This window comes from Suncus etruscus, chromosome 16, assembly GCF_024139225.1.
Source record: "Suncus etruscus isolate mSunEtr1 chromosome 16, mSunEtr1.pri.cur, whole genome shotgun sequence".
In the NCBI taxonomy this organism is placed as follows: Eukaryota; Metazoa; Chordata; class Mammalia; order Eulipotyphla; family Soricidae; genus Suncus; species Suncus etruscus.
Genome location: NC_064863.1, coordinates 68884240 through 68903274, shown reverse-complemented (window position 1 = coordinate 68903274; position 19035 = coordinate 68884240). Strand labels below are relative to the sequence as shown.

At 36.8% G+C, this 19035-nt stretch overlaps 1 protein-coding gene across 1 annotated transcript in view; it reads left to right on the top strand.

Annotated features, from left to right (window-relative positions):
- Positions 1-1185: 1185 nt before the first annotated feature.
- The window catches only part of ANTXR2 (ANTXR cell adhesion molecule 2), a 154902-nt gene continuing 137052 nt past the window's right edge, over positions 1186-19035 (top strand). Inside the window, exons 1-6 of the mRNA XM_049790309.1 lie at positions 1186-1511; positions 2111-2182; positions 4127-4198; positions 17847-17928; positions 18610-18717; positions 18828-18896. Coding sequence (XP_049646266.1) covers positions 1360-1511; positions 2111-2182; positions 4127-4198; positions 17847-17928; positions 18610-18717; positions 18828-18896 — 555 coding nt within the window. The 5' untranslated portion in view covers positions 1186-1359. The remainder of the gene's footprint in view (positions 1512-2110; positions 2183-4126; positions 4199-17846; positions 17929-18609; positions 18718-18827; positions 18897-19035) is intronic.

Here is a 19035-nt window from a genome sequence, read left to right as displayed (position 1 = left end):
AAAGAGGCCATTGTCTGCTCCTGCTACTGTCAATCATTAGGTTTCCTGTATTCCTGTTACTGTCAATCATTTTGATGCCATGTGGCTTTGTAGCCCCTGCATCCTGAAACCTGGCGAGACTCTTAGTTTTTAAAAACCAATTTGGACAAGAAGAGAGTTATAGAAGAGAAGAAAGTAGATGTACAATGGGCAAGCAAAATATTTGAACGCAAACTTCAACTGCTCAGGTTGAAAGACTTTGTATCTAGAGCTTGGGATACAAGGCAGTAGGATGAAACATTTTGAGGCACACAGAACTTTCCACTGTCCCGGGGACTCTTTTCCCTCTCATTTCTATCCCTGGTGAAATAAAACGGTGATGATTAAACAAAAAAAGGGGGGTGGGGGGGTAAATTGCCTTCCTTAAGTAGCCGCTGTGCAGCTTGAGCAAAGCCAGCTTGCTTCTGGGGGCCAGAGGAGGAGGTGTGGTGCAAAGAGTGGGCAACACTTCTCTGGGAGAAGTCCACTTTTGGATTTCCCAAGCACAGCGGTTGAAATCACTAGACCGGATAGGTTTTCTATTTCCCCAGAGTTGCAAAAACACTTTTGTTTTTTCGAAGCAATTCTGTCCCCTTCCTAAGTCGACTAGCTTTTAGTCACAGCCAACTTAGCACGAACCCACAAGTGTGCGTGAGGCTGGGCCAACCGCAGAGGAGACCCCGCCCTCGCCCTTAGGCGCTCATTAACATTGACTCTGATGTCACTGGGCCAGATCAAGCTCTGGGCCTGGGCCACCCCCCGAGCGGCCGCCCTACCTAAGATTTGGGAGCAAATCTTAGCCCCCGGAGCGCGTCCAACCACCCCCCTTTCCTCTCCAAAGGGGGCAAAGGGCCTGAACCGAGCCAGAGCAGCGCTGCCCAAAGAAAAGTTTGCTGCACCGAGAGGACTGGGCAGACGGCCGCGCAGAGGAGCTGGACGACAAACTCTCCACTTGCAAGTTTGTGCCGCCATCGCATGGGCCCTGGAGCGCCAACCCCGAGGCCCTAGGCGCTCGGCCCCAGGCCCTGGAGGGGCCCTCTGTGCGTCGGAGCTGGGCGATCGGGAGTGGAAAGGATCGGATCCAGCCTTCTTGGGGGATTCCTCCAGAGTTCCGGCACGGTCAGCCTGTCTCCGAGTTTCCCTTTGTCCTCCTAGGACCTCCTTTCCTCCCTTCTTCCCTCCCTCTGTCAATCACCGGGTCCCGCTGCCCCAGGCGCCAGCGCCCCAGCTGCTTGCTGCCACAACCCCAGGACGCATTCCTGGTGCCTCCTAGCAAGTTTTCCCCGCCAAGCCGAGATCAGAAGGGTTGACAGCAGAAAGTCACCGTCCCCGGGCCAGAGGATGGTGGCCGGGCTGCCCCTGGCCCGCAGTCCCGGGAGCTGGCTGGTCCTCGGGCTGTGGCTGATGATGCTGTACGGTTTTGGGGGCCTGCTGAGTGCCGAGGAGCAACCCTCCTGCAAAGGAGCTTTCGATCTCTACTACGTCCTGGACAAGTGAGTGCCTGGGGCAGGGCTGAAGTCTCTAAGGCGAGGGCGTTGCTGCAGGAGCAGCGGCTGGGGAGGTTGGACGTGTGTGCACACGCGGGACTGGGGGTATTGGAAAACCCACACTGCAAGCCTTGTGTCTCTCTAGGGCGAGGGATCTCTGAGGACTAGGATGCAGGAGCTACCTGCATGAGTGTCTGTGGATGTGGTTTATCACAGCTGGACACTCACAGGGCCTCTGGGGAAATGGGGCTAGGTTACCCCCTGCGTCCATGGAACCCAAGCAAGCTAGAGCCCTCTGTCCTCGACCCCTCCGCCCCCTTTCGACTGTCAAAGTGGGCCTGGTTTTCTCCTAATCTTGATTACTATCTCCAAGAAAAGCCCTGGCTTAACATACTCAATGTGATTTCATTTCCTGCCTAGGAAAGCTGTGTTTATTTTGAGGAACTCTGACCTGTTAGGTGTTTTCCCCAAGGTGGACTGATCTGAATGTCTTTATCACTGAAGTTGCAAGTAGAGACACCTTAGCTGGAAGAAAGTGCTTTGTAACTCCCAGATCTATGTTTTCTTTATTAATGAGCTCAATTGCATTTTTTTTTTGGTTTTAGGTCTGGCAGTGTGGCCAATAACTGGATCGAAATTTACAATTTTGTCCAGCAGCTGACGGAGAGATTTGTGAGGTACTTCCACTTTACTTTTGAATTTGGGGACTTGGTAGTGGGAGGAAGGAGACACAATTATGCCTCCAGCTGGGAAAGCCTTGACCAATATGCTGCTTTTTAAGTGCCTCAAGGCGGTTCTTCCACAGGCTGTTATTTGTACACTCCTTCAGTTGCTGAGGGCTTATTTCATCTGGATCCCAGAAATTTGGCCCAGGTTCTGGGGAAGCATCTTCAAATACTACTCCAAATGTCTTTTTGTTTCTGAATTTTCATCTGTTTTGAGTTTCAGTTATGCTTTCTCATAATTTATCACATTAGAAATTTATGCTAATAGTATCCACAATATAGTTTTTTTTCCACACAGTTCTTACTATTGTAGAGGTCCTTATTTTTTTTTTTAAAAGTGTTGGTAAACTTCAAATGAACATGTGTTAATAACCCACTACCAGAAAAGGCACTTGTGTGTGTTTAAAGAGAGGACTTGTGTTTACACACTGTGTGGGTGTGTGGGCGGTTTAAAATTTAACTGTTCTATATATGCAAAAGTCTTCTTAGCAAAGACTGAGTTTCCTTTCCTATAAAAAGCCTAACTGCTATGGAAGAAAGCTTACTCTTTGATTTTTGAGGTAGTTAGGATGAGTAGCCTCTTTTCTAGAAAAATAACCCCAAGACTTTAGAGGCTTTTTTTCCTCTCCTTTGTTCTTTTTAAGGAAAAAAAAATGCAGTGATCTAATGCAAATTTATCAAGATAATGGAAAAGACAGACAAAGGAGCTGTATCATTAAATATTGCTTCTTTCAGTCTTGTTAGCCCAAATGTTTTCTGTAAAACAGGCTTAGATGATCAAAACATTTTGAAAGTCATGTTGCAAGTAACTTCAAACAATCTGTAGAGGCCTAGGCATTCCTTGCTTTCAGTTATTGGCAGCAGTAAATTTATCCCTATAAAAATGTATGCCTGTCCATGTTCAATCATCGGACTCCTGCTGAAGCAGCCAAGTATAACATTCATTTCTGGACAGAGTCTGAGGTAAAACCACCTAGAAAAGAAGAATAAATTCGACATCTATATCCTTAGAATGCAAAAGAATCAGTTGTTTATAAATATTTGTCTGACTTATTCCCAAGAGTCCGCAGTTTCACATAGATTTTGATGAAGAGTAATGGGTCAGGTGCAAACATTTTAAGGAAGTAGGGTTTTATTTATTTGATTGAACTTAAAGTTGGAATTTTTTAATGTGTAGTTCCCTGATTCAAGCTTAGTTGTTCAGTGACTAATCATATATAGCAGGAAGTGAATAAAGGTCCATGACTGAAAAGAATACCTTTTAAAATGTGTAAACTTTTGAGAGGATTCTGATTGCCAGTTTATAAACCTTAGTTTAGATCTTTGTCCTGTGAGATAAAGGCCTAAAGCCTCAAAGATGTACCTACATGAGGTAATTATTGCTAATTGGAAATCTGATGTTTGAGACTTAGAAAATGCTTAATCCAGACTTGATTTATTATTTTGTTTCTCTTTGTCCATAGTATACTTTTAGTTTTCTGACTTCAGAATAGCTTTCTAATTGGACTCATATCATAGTTATGGTGATTTAACCTAATTGGCTGCTCTCCATCTCTAAATAATGTCAATGATAATAATATTGGAGAGGGGAAAAAAGGCATTTCTACAAAATAATTTTACATGGTTTCCAATTGCTTTTCTTAGTCTCTTCCTAAATGCATTATTTGTGGTTTATGGAGAGTGCTTGAGTGCAGAGAAACTCAGACTAAACCCAAAATGACTTATGCATCTGTAATATTGAATAGAATTAGTTTATCTACTTAGAGAGTTTCATTTAAAAGATGCCTGGACCATTCAGTGAGACAGATTTTTAAATGCAACTCCCTAGCAATACATCTATATCATGCCGATATTTCTTCCAAAAATGTCTTAACTGTCTCTTTTCTTATTTTGCAGCCCTCAAATGAGATTATCATTTATTGTGTTTTCTTCTCAAGCAACCATTATTTTGCCATTAACTGGAGACAGGTTGGTGCATTATCATTTCACTACAGGCTCTTAGTAGAGACTAATCTTAAAGGAATGATTGATATCTCCAAGTGGTGTTTCAGGCCTCTTCATGGAATCAAGCAAATGCACAGACAATTCTGTTCTCTACACTAATAGAGGGGAAAGGCAGTAAATGAGCAATGTAAAAGAGCAGGTAATCTGAAAATCAATATCACTTATACTATCTGTAGAATGTACAATTTACAATGAAGCCCCACTTGGCTTTAGTTGTATATTCATTACTTCCACTTAGACCTTCTCTCTTACAATAAGTTTTTGCACAATTTTCTTATTTAGAGGTAATATATTAATCAGCTAGGAATTTCAGAGCATTAGGAGGCATAAGATGTGACTCTATTTGGAAATTTAGTAAATTTCACAGGCATCCTGGATTACACTGAAGTTCACTGAACTGAGTATTTATAAAGAAAATTGCTTTATTTATCTATCTATTTCTTTCCTTTCTTTGTAGCTTTTTCCAAGCACAGTATGTTATTTGGCAATTTACTTATTATTTTCACACACTGTAATAAGTTACTTGTTTTTTACATATATTAAGAGATAACTGCTTCAGGAACTAAATTTTTGTATGTGATCAACGTTCCATAGCCAGAAGAAAATTTTCTACAATAAAAAAAAAACACCTTTTGAAGCCAGAGCGGTGACACAGAGGTAGGGCGTTTGCCTTGCACATGTCTGACCTAGGACGGACTGTGGTTCAACCCCCCGGCATCCCATATGGTCCTCCAAGCCTGGAGCGATTTCTGAGCACCTAGTCAGGAGTAACCCCTGAGCATCACTGAGTGTGGCCCTGAGACCAAAAACAAAAAAAAACCCAACCAAACAAACAAACAAACAAACAAAATCCACCTTTTTTAGCAGAAAGTATGACATTTTTTCATGTTTAATTTATGTAGAATGAATCAATAGTTCACTATGATTTTGAAATTAAATTTCTCCACACTGTACTTTTAGCAAAGGAGGCTGGTGTACTTTGTTTTACCTAATACACAGTTTTCTGAAAAGTTATGTGTGAATGTTTTTAAAAATAAATAAATTAAACATTATAAAACATGCCAAGAAAGCAAAACATTTTTCCCTTTGATATTTTATATAAATAAATTATTTAATCGATTCACTGTGAAATATGTAGTAATGTGATTGAGTTTGAGTCATACAATGTTCAGCACTTCATCAGTGCATATTTCCTGCCATCAATGATCCAGTTTCCATCCTACTTCCTGCTTTCCTTTTCCTTTCCTGCCTCTATGGCAGACATTCTTTTTTCTCTCTTTTTCTCTCTCCCTCTCTCCTATTATTTTTTCCTTTTAGACACAGTGATTTGTAATATTACATATGTTTCTCAAAAAAATAGAAATTGAAATTTTTAGGAATATGCCCTAGGGGCCCAAAAATCACAGAGTAGGAAAGTCCTCCTATGTTTATTGCTGTACTTTTCACAATAGCCAGAATCTGGAAACAAACCAAGTACCTGAGAACAGATGAATGGATAAAGAAACTATGGTATATTAATACTATGGAATACTATGCAGCTCTTAGGAAAAATGAAGTCATGAAATTTGCTTATAATGGGAATGGATACGTATAGTATTATATACTGATTGAAATGAGTTAGAGGAAAGGGGATAGACATAGAATGATCACGTTTTTGGTGAGATATATAAAAATAAGAATAGTATGGTAATAATATAAAAAAAATAGAGACAAGGACGAGGAGCACCAGCCCATAGTAGGAAACTTGCCACAAATAGCTGGGGAAGATAGATCAGAGAAGGGATCATTATGACATTGATAGTTAGTGATGATCACTCTGGAAATTGGGTATTGTAAGGAGATAAAGTGATATGCATGATATCCTTCAATAACAATATTGAAAGCAAATTTTTTTCTGGTTTTTTTTTTTTTTTTTGCCACACCTGGTGATGTTCAGGACTTACTCCTGGCTATGTGCTTAGAAATCACTCCTGGCTTGGGGTCCATATGGAACTCCGGGGTATTGAATTGTGCACACAGCCCTTCCTAGATGAGTGCGTACAAGACAAATGCCCTACCGCTTGTGCCACCACTCCAGCCCCAGTTTTTTTTTTTATTTTATTTTAAATTTTGTTGAAACCATTGTAATTTACAAAGTCTTTCATAATTGGATTTCAGGCATACAGTGACAGTGAATTAAGGCTATTCCCACTACCAGTGTTGACCTCCTTCCACCAAAGTTCCCAGTATGCATCCCATAACTCCACCATTAGCCCACTGGCCTGCCAGTGTAACAGGCCCATTTTAAAGTTTAGATTGTTATAGTTTGGATCTCTTGGGTCTTTTGATTTTGACTTTGGATTGGGTATTTAGTTCTGTCCTTTTTATCTCTACCAGAAAAATACAGAAGTATGAGGTAAAACAAAGTAGTTAATGTCCCAAGGTTCTATGAGAAAGGCAAAAGCCTTTATATAGAAGATACAAATAAAATTTTAAAAAGGGGGAAGGTGGCAGGATTTTTTGTTTGTTTTGTTTTTTGTTTTTGTTTTTTTAATTTTTTTTTTGCACAGGCACAGCGAACATTGAAGAAATTAGAAAGGAAAAACCGTTGGCCTAAAAATACCAGCATGTCCCTACCAGTGAAACATCCTGCTATAAAACCACTATAGGCCCTGGACATACTAATTTTCTAACCCCAAGGTATTTTTTTTAGGTTGCAGACCAAGTTTTCCTCAATCATGATTATTATACTCAGGCTTCTGTAATTAGATTTTGGTTTTTGCACAGGTCCTAGTTGAGGCCACCCTGTCAAGGAGCCTCTTCTGGTTTTATCTTTCCATTAAATGGTGAGGCAGAGAATCTGCCCTGAAAGCAAGTTGTTGCTGTTTCCTAGTCGTCAGGCTATAAATTGGGTATTGTTTAAATTTGGTGCCAAGATGGCATTAGGGCTTCCCCTGGTGAAAGTTTGATTTCTGCTACTAGTGCAAAATAACATGCCAGTTCCAAAGATGAGGTCCAAGTTTGGGGAGAATAGTTGATGTCAGACCAACTGAGGCCCAAGTCAAGTCTGTATGGCAAATATTCAGGGTTAAAGGTGCCCCCTACATTATAAAATTTGAGTTCTTATCCCTATTACATAAGAAAGTCTTTCGATACATAAGATCTTTCCATTTTAATGTGCCTATGCAAAAAGGAACAATGGCAACTTCCGCCGATTGCTTGTGAGTCTTTTGCTCCCCGTTATCCTGAATCCTCAGACCCACCAGGCAAAAGAAGGTGCAGCTACCCAGGCAGGCTGAGAAAGGCCTCACCATTTGTCCACCATTGTCCACCACCATCTAGGACTCTTATTTTATTTTATTTTATTTTTTGTTTTTTTTTTTGGGTCACACCCAGCAGCATTCAGGGGTTACTCCTGGCTCTATACTTAGAAGTTGCTCAGGGGACCATATGGGATGCCAGGATTGGAACCACCATCCTTCTGCATGCAAGGCAAATGACTTACCTTCATGCTATCGCTCCAGTAGGACTCTTATTAATTTAATTCAACACATGATACTACCAGTGCATATGGGGATAAAAATAATAAGCTAAACAATCTCACTAACCTTGTCCTGACCTGATCAGATCCCAAGAGAAACTTATCGACTAGAATTTTCTTCTAAGCAAATACTTAAAAGGATGAGATAAGCTGCCTCTACATAAGGAAATACACACTAAGAATTATACTAAGGAAATGCACCTTAAGAAATATTCAAAGGAGATAGTCATGTCCCCTTTAAGTTTTTTGAAATAGTCTGGGGGTGGGGGGTGATAGTTAAAATCCGGAGCACAGATTCCACCTGTGACTTGGTCTTTTGGAGTTTGAAAAATGGTTCGCAGAACTCAGGGATCAGATAATGTCCTTGAGTTGAGGGTTTCTCAAGAGTCAAATTCGTTTACTAGCAACAGTGCACAGTGTAGGGAGATGGGAGAAAAGAGACTGTAGAGAGCTAATCAGTAGCGGGGTGTCAGCAGCTTCTTCGTGGGCTGAGGCAAGGAGGTTGGGTGCCTGTACTTTCGCGTTGGAGCTGGGAAATGTTCTGGTTTCTGAAGAGTTAAGAACTGAGGGTAAAAACGCTTAAATAAGAGAAATAACAAATGAAGTGTCAGAGAGTGTTAGGATAGAAAAGGAATTTTAATGTGGTGAGCAGTGGATGGGGAAAAGGAAGGATTATATATAATAGGTACTATACCCATCATACACAGGTATTATGTACAATACAGATTAGACAAACAGTTGTATCCACTACATATACATTCACACACACACACACACACACACACACACACACACACACACACACACACACACTCATGCACGGCAGACATTGAAGATTGATCCATAGGTTACAGTTGAAGAACTGGCCCATGTGGAATGGGTCAGAGTGCTTAAAAAATTGGAAGCCAGACCATCAGGAAGAAAGGTTTTCCAATTCCTAGGCAAATACATGATCAATGGTGAGGTAAACATTGCTGAAGAAAAGCTTCCAGAGTTCGAATGTACATAGAGCATTCTTAAAACAATCATAATTTGAAAGTCTTAAAAATTAAGCTATATGATATCATATACTGGTTCTTGAGCATCCTGGTTCCTTTCTTGAAAGCAAACTGAAAACATGGGCATTGTGATACAATAGTAAACTATCTTAAATTAAAAAAATTGTAAACAAACAAACACTCAATGAACAAGCACTATAGCAAGTCTATAGAATGCAGTTGCCTATTCCAATGGTATCCAATGATATTCAAGAAACACCATTTAGACCATTGTGTTGCTTTGTGCAGTTATTCTAAATATGACATATAAAGTGATATAATTCTGTATTTATCCTTCTTCTTTGGCTTACTTCCTTTAACATATCTTCTAGTTCCATCCATGTTACTGAAATTGCATGACTGTATCATTCCTTACAGCTATGTAGTATTCCATTATCTATATGTACCACATCTTCATGCTCCACTTGTCTGTTGGATATCTAGATTGATTTCAAATCTTAGCTATTGAACTGAGTACTGCAATGACTAGCGGTATACATACATTCCTTTAGAAGAAAGTATTTCTGTACTGGGGATAGATACCCAAAAAAGGGATTTCTGGGTTATATGGCAGCTCAATTTTGGGTTTAGTGAGAACCCTCCATACTGTTTGCCATAGATAAGGGTTGGACCAGGTAGCATTTCCATCATCAGTGGAGGAGACTTCCTTTCTCACCACATACCCACCAACAGATTGTTTCCATTATTTTTGATATGTGTTATTCTCTGGTGTAAGATGATGTCTTATTGTTGTTTTAGTTTTGATTTCTCTAATGATTCCCTGATGGTAAGTGATGATAAGCATTTTTCATGTGCTTCTTTGTCATCTGTTATCATCTTTGTCACTTGTTGGTCTTTATCAGAAAATGTCTATTCATCTCCCTCCCCATTTTTGTTTTTGTTCTTGTTTTTGGGCCATATTCAGTGATGCTCAGGGGTTACTCCTGGCTATGTGCTCAGAAATCACTCCTGTCTTTGGGGACCATATGGAACAGTGGGGGGAATTGAACTGCAGTCCAGCCTAGGCTAGTGTGGGCAAGGCAGATGCCTTACTTCTTGCTCCATGGCTCTGTGCCCCTCTCTTCCCATTTATTGATGGGACTTTTTAGGTTTGTGTAATTATATACCTACCTACCTATCTACTACCTACCTACTTACTTATACTTACTATGTATCAGTAATAAAATTATTATCTATCTATTTATCTATCTATTTCTCTATCTCTCTAATGTGTGGTACGTTAAGTTATATTTTATTGAAATTGAAATATCTCTTAAGAGGGGAGTTGTATTAAACTTTCATCTCAGTTTTCTCATTGGTGTTTCCTTTCCAAACTTTCCTGTGTGCATTTATTTGAGTTACATCAAATGCTAGAGCAATATCAGTTCAATGTAGTCCATATTAAAAAGCCATTTAATAGCTTTTTTTTTTTTTTTTTTTTTTTTTTTTGTATTTTGGTCACACCTGGCAGTGCTCAGGTGTTACTCCTTACTCTACGCACAGAAATCACTACTGGCAGGCTCTGGGAACCATACGGGATGCCGGGATTTGAACCCCCATCCTTCTGCATGCAAAGCAAATGAACTACCTCCATGCTATCTCTCTCCGGCCCCCATTTAATAGCTTTCTAGGCCAATTTTTAGAACTACATTATTTTTATGAAAAGAAACTGCTTTAGATCTGTTAGGATCCAAAAGAGCAATATTAATCTTTATTGAATATACATATATGGAACAATCTAGCATAAGACCAGATACAATACACTATATTAATCTGCAAATGTTATTCCACATTCTCTGCATATGGGATCCTCTACAACTTTACGGAAGATGGATAGGGGCCAGAGAGATAGCACAGCAAGAGGGTGTTAGCCTTGCATGCAGCAGATTCAGAGGCATGATGGTTTGAATCCCGGCATCTCCTATGGTCCCCATGCCTGCCAGGAGGGATTTCTGAGCACAGAGCCAGGTGTTAACCTCCCCATCCCCGAAAGAAAAAGAGGATGTGTAGCCACTGATATATCAGATTGGTTTTGCTGAGAAATCTAAAGAATTATTAAAAGTGCTAAAGAAGATGGGGCATTGGTGATGGAAAAGTTGCACTGGTGAAGGGAGCTGTTCTTTTTATGACTGAAATCCAACTACAATTATGTTTGTAATCACGGTGTTTAAATAAAGATATTATTTCAAAGAGAAGAAGAGATTCTTTTCGGTAATTGGTAGATGTAGTGGGGAAAGGTTGGAATGGAATAAAGAAACTTCAAGAGGACATGTAATGTTGCGCTAAAAGTTCCTGTGCTGATTTAATATGTATGTATGTGGTCACAAATAATATACTTAACCTAGTTATGTCTCAACTCAACATTTTCCATCTGTAAATGATTCTGTTAATGATGATAATAATATCTCTCACAGGATTTCAATAAAAATTGGAGATAGTGCAGTGGAGAATATAGGAAAGAGTATAGCATACATGGGTTCAAGAATCTAAAACTACACAGTTTGTTATTATTTTTTTGTTACTGCTCTTGTCATTGTAGTTGTTTTCTGGAACTGGAGATATAAAATACCTTAATGATAAGGGGAGAATTATGCTTAACTAAAGAGAATTATTTAAGATAGAGCTTATATATGTACCAGGAAGAATTTTAATGTTGTTGCATCTTAAGTTACACACACACACACGTATACATATATATATATATATTATTTTTCTAATTTTAAGTAGAAGTTCATTTTGTTTTAATTCATAGTATTCTTTTAATGTTCAATTAGTTAGGTGTGGCAGAAAATATTCTAAGAAGACATGTATTAGAGTTACATTTTGCCTACTGATTTGGAAACTTGGGGCAAATAATCTACACAGCTTTTATTCAGACATGAAATACGTCATTTTCTATAGACCAGAATAAATAATTAATAGAAAATCGTTTTCTATATTCTAAAAACACTCCATTAAGTAATATTATTTATTTCCCTTATATTATTATTTTTAATAACATTTTTTATTGAAGCACTATGATTACAAACATTTGTAGTTGGATATCAGTAATAAGATATGAATGTGGGGCCAGAGAGATAGCATGGAGGTAGGGCTTTTGCCTTTCATGCAGAAGGTCAGTGGTTCAAATCCCGGCATCTCATATGGTCCCCTGAAAATGCCAGGAGCAATTTCTGAGCATAGAGCCAGGAGTAACCTCTGAGCACTGCCAGGTGTGACCCAACACCCCCCCCCCCACCAAAAGAAAGAACACTGCCCTTCACCAGTGCAACCTTCCTACCACCAATGCCCCCATCTCCCTCCTCTACCACCCACTGCCAATATTTGAGGCAGGTATTCTATTTCTCTCACTCACTGCCATTGTCATGGATAGTTTTGAGTGTAGCTATTTCTGTGATTGCACTCACTACTCTTTAAGGTAAGCTTCATACCATGGCCAGTCCTTCCAGCCCTTGTGTCTATTGTCTCTGAGTATTATTACAATACTGTCTTTTATTTTTCTTAAATCCCATACATGAGTGAGACTGTTCTGTGTCTACCTCTCTCCCTCTGATTTATTTCACACAGCCTAATAGTTCCCATGTTAATCCATGTATACTTTTACTATTTTATTTAATTAATTGGATAAGTCTGAAATAGCTTTGTATTTTTATATTGGAATATAGGGTCATTTGTTTTGTTTTATTCATTTCACCCTTTTATGTGTGGAGAAGTAGTTTGCATATGTAGATGCAAGAACACTGAACAAATCTTTCCACAGCTATAGTGAATCTTTGTTTTAAAGCCTAAAATGTTACTTATAAACTTTATATTTTAAAAAAAATTCATTGTGGTGCCATTGTCAAATATGCATAGATATTTGTTTTATAGAGGTACAGTATTATCATGACCACCACCAAAGTACAGGTATCTACTTACCACTGCCAGGGAACCCTTTGGTTCCCCTCTCTGCAACATTAGGTAACCTTTCAATCAGAGTACAATGATTTTCACTGGATATTACTATTCCTTTGCTTTGTTTCTTTCTATACCACATATGCGTGAAAGAATCGAATGTCTGTAGTCTTTTTTTCTGATGTATTGTGCTTAGTATAACACCTCCCACTTTTCCCATGCTTTAGCAAAAGATGATACTTCCTCTATTTTTTTTTTTTTTTGGTAGCAGGACAGTATTCCATTTATGTGTGAATACACATACACACACACACACATATATATATATATACATATATATCCTACTTCCATATAACTAATTTATCTTTGGAAACTTGGTTTGATTTTTGGTTTTTATAAATAGCACTGCAATGAATGCAGTGTGCATGAGTCTTTCCAACAGGGTTTTCTGTTCTTGGTTGAGTCACTTAGGAATTAAAAATTTTTTTATGTGTTTTATCACACTCACAAATAGATCTGAGTGTCTGGGAAACGTCAAGTATAGTGGCTTTCTCAATTTTAGTACTATTACACACAATTCTTAAGTTCCTTGGTAAGTATGAGAAGTGCCTCTTTTGTGTTTCTCAGAATGTTGCATAATATTTTTACTAACAATGAAGTAAGATTGAAGTCTTGGTGGTAGAGATCTCTCTTTTGTAAGATGTTCATTATTGTGCAAATGTACAGTTAAATTATAGAATGATAAACATGGCAAAAATGATCCCATTATATAACTATATATATATATAAAGTGTTCTTTTAAATATTTCAGTTTGAAACATTCCATTTTTTCTCTTCTTAGTGATTTGATGCTTGATATATTTGTATTTTTATTTATCCACCAAAGTACATGCTACCTTATATGCTTTGTTTTGAAGATTCTGGTCTTTGAAGGTAACACGAAGATGAATAATCTAGAGTGTTTTTTTTTTTTTTTTTTGAGAATAGGTGTACCCATACATACCTCAGAAAAGTAATATAGTATTTGTAAGAGGAAATTATGAAGTACAAATTAGATGTAAAACTCTTTTTTTTTGTTTTTGTTTTGGGGTCACACCCGGTGTTGCTCAGGGGTGATTCCTGGCTGTCTGCTCAGAAATAGCTCCTGGCAGGCACAGGGGACCATATTGGACATCAGGATTCGAACCAACCACCTTTGGTCCTGAATCAGCTGCTTGCAAGGCAAACACCGCTGTGCTATCTTTCCGGGCCCAGATGTAGAACTCTTTAGCTCCTTAACCTAAGAAACTTTGAATCAGGATTAATTTTAAAGAATAGTTTTATTATTACAGTATATTCAAATACATAACCATCTTGTAAGTTTATTTCATTCTTTGACAAACCAATGATGTGATAGGAATAAATGACTAAAATTGAGTTTTTTATTTGGTTAAATAAAGTTGTTGTTAGGGAAGTGATCACTCCCATTTAGGAAAATCCCTTTTGGTTGCACATTTTACTAATATTGAAAGATCTGGATAAGGCAGTAGCTCAGATAGTAGTTATTCTCAATAAAGTCCCACATTTTTTTTGGTGTATTTTCTAGAAGATTAAATACATTGTTATTGGTGCCTAGGAGACAGGCAAAGTACATTAAAGTGATAACATATAGAGGTTAATATCTCTAATAAATCATTGCAATGACTTTATTTCAATTTAACCTTATGTCACATGTATTATAATATATTAAATGCTGTAAAGAGAAATAAATAAATATAGGACATGTGTATGATTTGTAGTTTTTATAATGCAAATCTTTAAAGTTCTGTGAGTTTTATGAGGAAGTAAGAAAAGGATAGTTCTTAAGTGAAGTTTACAACCTGTGACTAACAACATTATATTTCTCTTCTATGGATCAAGATAATGGTATAGAATAAACCAATAGGAAAAGTTGGTATTGATTACTGAACACACATATGCTTCACAATATACTGTTTTACATGTAGTAGTCACTTTAAATTTTATAATACTTCCACTTCATAGGTATAGTCATTGACTCCATTTTATTCAGGTGGAAGAAATGGTGAATCAGAGAGACTATATAACTTAAGACCTAGAAATTGAAGCCAGAATTCCATACTTAACCCATAGGTTGCCTTCATTGTTGATGGAGATTAATTTAATGAAAATATTGAGGATTGGCTCTTAGGTGATATATAACTGAAATGTAAGTGTGAAAGACTTGTAATTCATATTAAACTTCATACAAAAGTTTATATTTTCACTTCTAAACTAAATTGGAATTTACAGATGACTATCATCATCACCAGCTTTCCTCTCTACTTCTTTGTTGCATTGTTTTTTATCAATGTCATTATAAGGTTCTACCTTATAGAAATAATTGACTATAGAATTTAGTTTCCCAATTTTCAAAAAGAGAATAGGATTGATAGCTCATTTTATTTGTGTAAGATCTTGGAGAATCAACACTAGGATGAACAGAGAAAATGAGCAGAAACTGACAAGAAATTTAGTGTGGACTTTATTTTTGAGTCAGCAAGAAAAAAATTACAGTTGTAGTTAGCAAAAAGAAGTATATAGTATATAGGTATTCATACAGTATATAAAAATACATATTAGTATAGAGCTACATACTATATATGTATATAGTATATATAGTTTATATAGAGTATACACTATATAGGCATGGCAAAGAAACTTTATCTCTAGAGACCTTCTAAGGGAAGTTTTGTCTTTCATGGTAACAGCATCTTTGGCTACCGTTTCACAACAAATACCAAATTAGTTTCAGTCTTAGTATTTTGAGGTAGCATTTTTATTATGACTTTGATACCATAACTATTAAAGACAAATGTAGTCATCCAGATCTTCAAATGTGATGTTAAATTTGAACCACTTTGACAAATACATAATTAAAATTTTTAGATTTTTATCATCTTCTTCTTTGTTTCCTTTATGTTCTCTGTAAGTAACACTGTGAGTGAGTTCTGTTTTTAACCCACTCTACCATATTGTTTTGTAATAGAAAAACTAGGGTTTATTTTCACTTGCTTATGCTTTTTGAAGCCTGATAGCGACCTTTTTTTGTCTTGTTAGTTCTCATTTTTCTAAACTATATTTGTCAATTAAGGAGAACCTAATAGGCTGTATTGATGATAAAGGAATGTAAAACCAATAATCATATTCATTGATTTTATTATCTATGGTTATGTAATAATGCATTTTTCTTTCCAGCATTATGCAAAAACAATGACAGGGTTCATTACTTATTGAATATATGAGAGCAGGTGTGGATATAGATTAAAAAATAAGTTTCTGTGTATCTTCCAGAATATGCTAGTAGAGTTCTACCTTTCCAAAAGACTGCATATATAATCTGGCAACTTTTCTTAGCTTAGAATATGGTACTGTGTGATCCTAGAAATAATGAGAAAGTAAATCTGAACTGAATGGAAAGGATTTTTATATATCAGCCATGATCTGTTTAAGCTTGAATCAGGTGTCATTTTATTCACTTCCACTCATTATTTGGAAGAATCAAATATTGGTTTTTATCTGCATTTAGACAGAATTAATTTCAAGTTGCTTCTATAGATACTAAGCATAAATATTTAGATAAAGCAAGCTTATAAATTATGTCACTTATTCCATCTGTGGAATTATGAGTTTTTTCTATTAATAACTACTGAATACTTTGATAAAGGCACAATAATAAGTGAAGAGTAGGGAAAACATTATAAACACTGGTCATGATGATAATTAAGTATAAATTTTCAAGCTAGTTTAGAACTGAAAAATTAAATTTTAAAACACTATTTTTTTATATTGACAACAAAATATAGGAGAATTAATAGGAATCTGGGTGAATGAAAAATCGTGCAAAAAATGATTTTTATATAATTTGTAACTAAGAGAGACAAAGTTAAAAATTAACTTCCAGAGGTAAAAATTAACTTCCAGGGGACGTAGCGATACTGCAGTGGTAGTGCACTTGCCTTGCACCAGTCTGATCCAGGACGGACCTGGGTTCGATCTCATGCATCCCATATGATCTCCCAAGCTAGGAGCAATTTCTGAGAGCATAGTCAGGAGTAACCCCCTTCAGCGCCACCAGGTGTGCCCCCCCCCAAAAAATTAAGCTTTCATAAATAAAGGTTAAATAATGTGCTTTAGAAGATTTCTCGTTGTTATAATCCCCAGAGATAAAGGCTGGAAGGACCAGCTCAAGGTATGAAGCTTAGCACAAAGAGTGGTGAGTGCAGTTAGAAAAATACAATAACAACCACCATGACAATGTTATTGAGTAGGAGAAGTAGAAAGCCTGTCTCAAATACAGGTAGGGGGTGGGAAGGAGGAGAATAGGGGGCATTCATTGGTGGTGGGAATGTTGCACTGGTGAAGGGGGTGTTCTTAGTATGACTGAAACCAAACTACTATCATGTTTGTAATCACCGTGTTTTAAAAAAGAAATTTAAAAAAAGTGGTCAGATCTAAATACCCAAGCCAAAGTCAAAGACAGCAGAATCAAGAGACCAAACTACCACAATCTAAACACAAAATCGAGCTGTTATACTAGTAGTCCAGGCGGATAGGGATGGAGGTTTTGGATGCATGATGGGTATATGGTGGAGGGAGGTCAACACTGGTGGTGGGAATGGCCCTAATTCACTGTCACTATCTAACTAACTGAACTAAACTGTGAAAGACTTGTAATTCACATTGTAATTCAATAAAAGAAATTCTTAGTCTTTAAAAAAAAAAGAAAATTTTAGGTAACAGAGAAAATGTTTGATTTGTAGGTTGTTGGGCTTCAACTATAGTATTTAACTATTTTCATTGAATGAAAAGAATAATTTTGATTCTTAGCCTTTAATAAAACAAATCAGACCAAATCTATCTTATCTTAATTGAAAATATCTAGACTACTCTATTTTTCAAAAAATTTGACCTTGCTAGATACTTTTACATGTTGTAAATACAAATACCGATGTAAATAATTCTTAAAATGACACAACATGAGGATCTCCCATCAAAAGTCGGTTCTTGCCTTTCCTTATTAGGAAGTAACCTTACGTGCAATATTGCCAGGCTTCTCAGGAAGTACTGAACTGTAAATTTTGCTCCTTTCATTTCATTTAATGTTGCAATGCATTATTTCTAGATACGAGATCAGTAAAGGCTTGGAGGATTTAAAAATTGTTATACCAGCAGGAGAGACATATATCCACGAAGGACTAAAGCTAGTAAGTTCTCTCTACATATAAATACAAGAGAAAAGTTTTACATTTTATTTTTTGAAATAGTTTTTTTCTAGTAAAAATAAATTTTATTACTTGCTTATTTAAACACAGGTGAAGGTGTTGTACATTTGATGACTGAAACCCAACTACAAATATTTTTTGTGACCATGGTGCTTGAATAAATAAATCATTAAACTAATTTAAAAGAATAATTTTAGTTGTTATGGTGTTTCCCTTATGTATGCCAAATCCCGATTTTATCCCAAAAGTGGCCTCAGAGCACAGAGCCAGGTATAAAACCTGAGCACTGCCAGTTAATTCTGCCACCAAAATTGTCCCTTCTCCAAAAAGTATTTTAGTTGTTTTGGAAATGAAAATGGTAGAAAATTAAGTAAAACAAGTTTTTGTGGTATTTTGCCTTTTGAGGGATTTTTTTCTTTGGTTGTGAAGTCTAATTAGTAAATCAAAGCAAAAATCTCTTGCCCTTTAAATGTAATCAAAATATAATAAAATAATATAATGCAAACACATTCATACTTCAATTGCAGTTAATGCAGAATAATCTCTTTTAAAAGTCAATCCCTAATATTTTGGTCTTGTCATACTTAACAAATCCAAGTTGATAGAATAGTTTTTAAACATGAAGGTGAAATTTTTGAATGACATAATTATTTTCATATTTAGGCAAATGAACAAATTAAGAAAGCAGGAGACTCAAAAAAATCCAGTATCATTATTGCCCTGACAGATGGTAAATTAGAAGGTCTTGTGCCACAATATGCAGAGAAAGAGGTGAGTATGGATCTGCAATTGTTCTTTACTGTGTGTCTCTGAATGTAGATCTTGTTATCTGAATAATTCACATCCTCTTTTTCCCTCCCACTTCCCATCTCTTTCTGCAGGCAAAATTATCTAGGTCACTTGGAGCTAGAGTGTATTGTGTTGGTGTTCTTGATTTTGAACAAGATCAGGTAAGTATAAGAAATCTTCAGATTCTAGTTGTAATATATATTTATCTTTCATTATCTTAAAGAATATATTAAGTACTTTTATGATGACATTAGGACACTAAGGACTAGTTAAAGATGTTCTATAAAAATGACTATATGA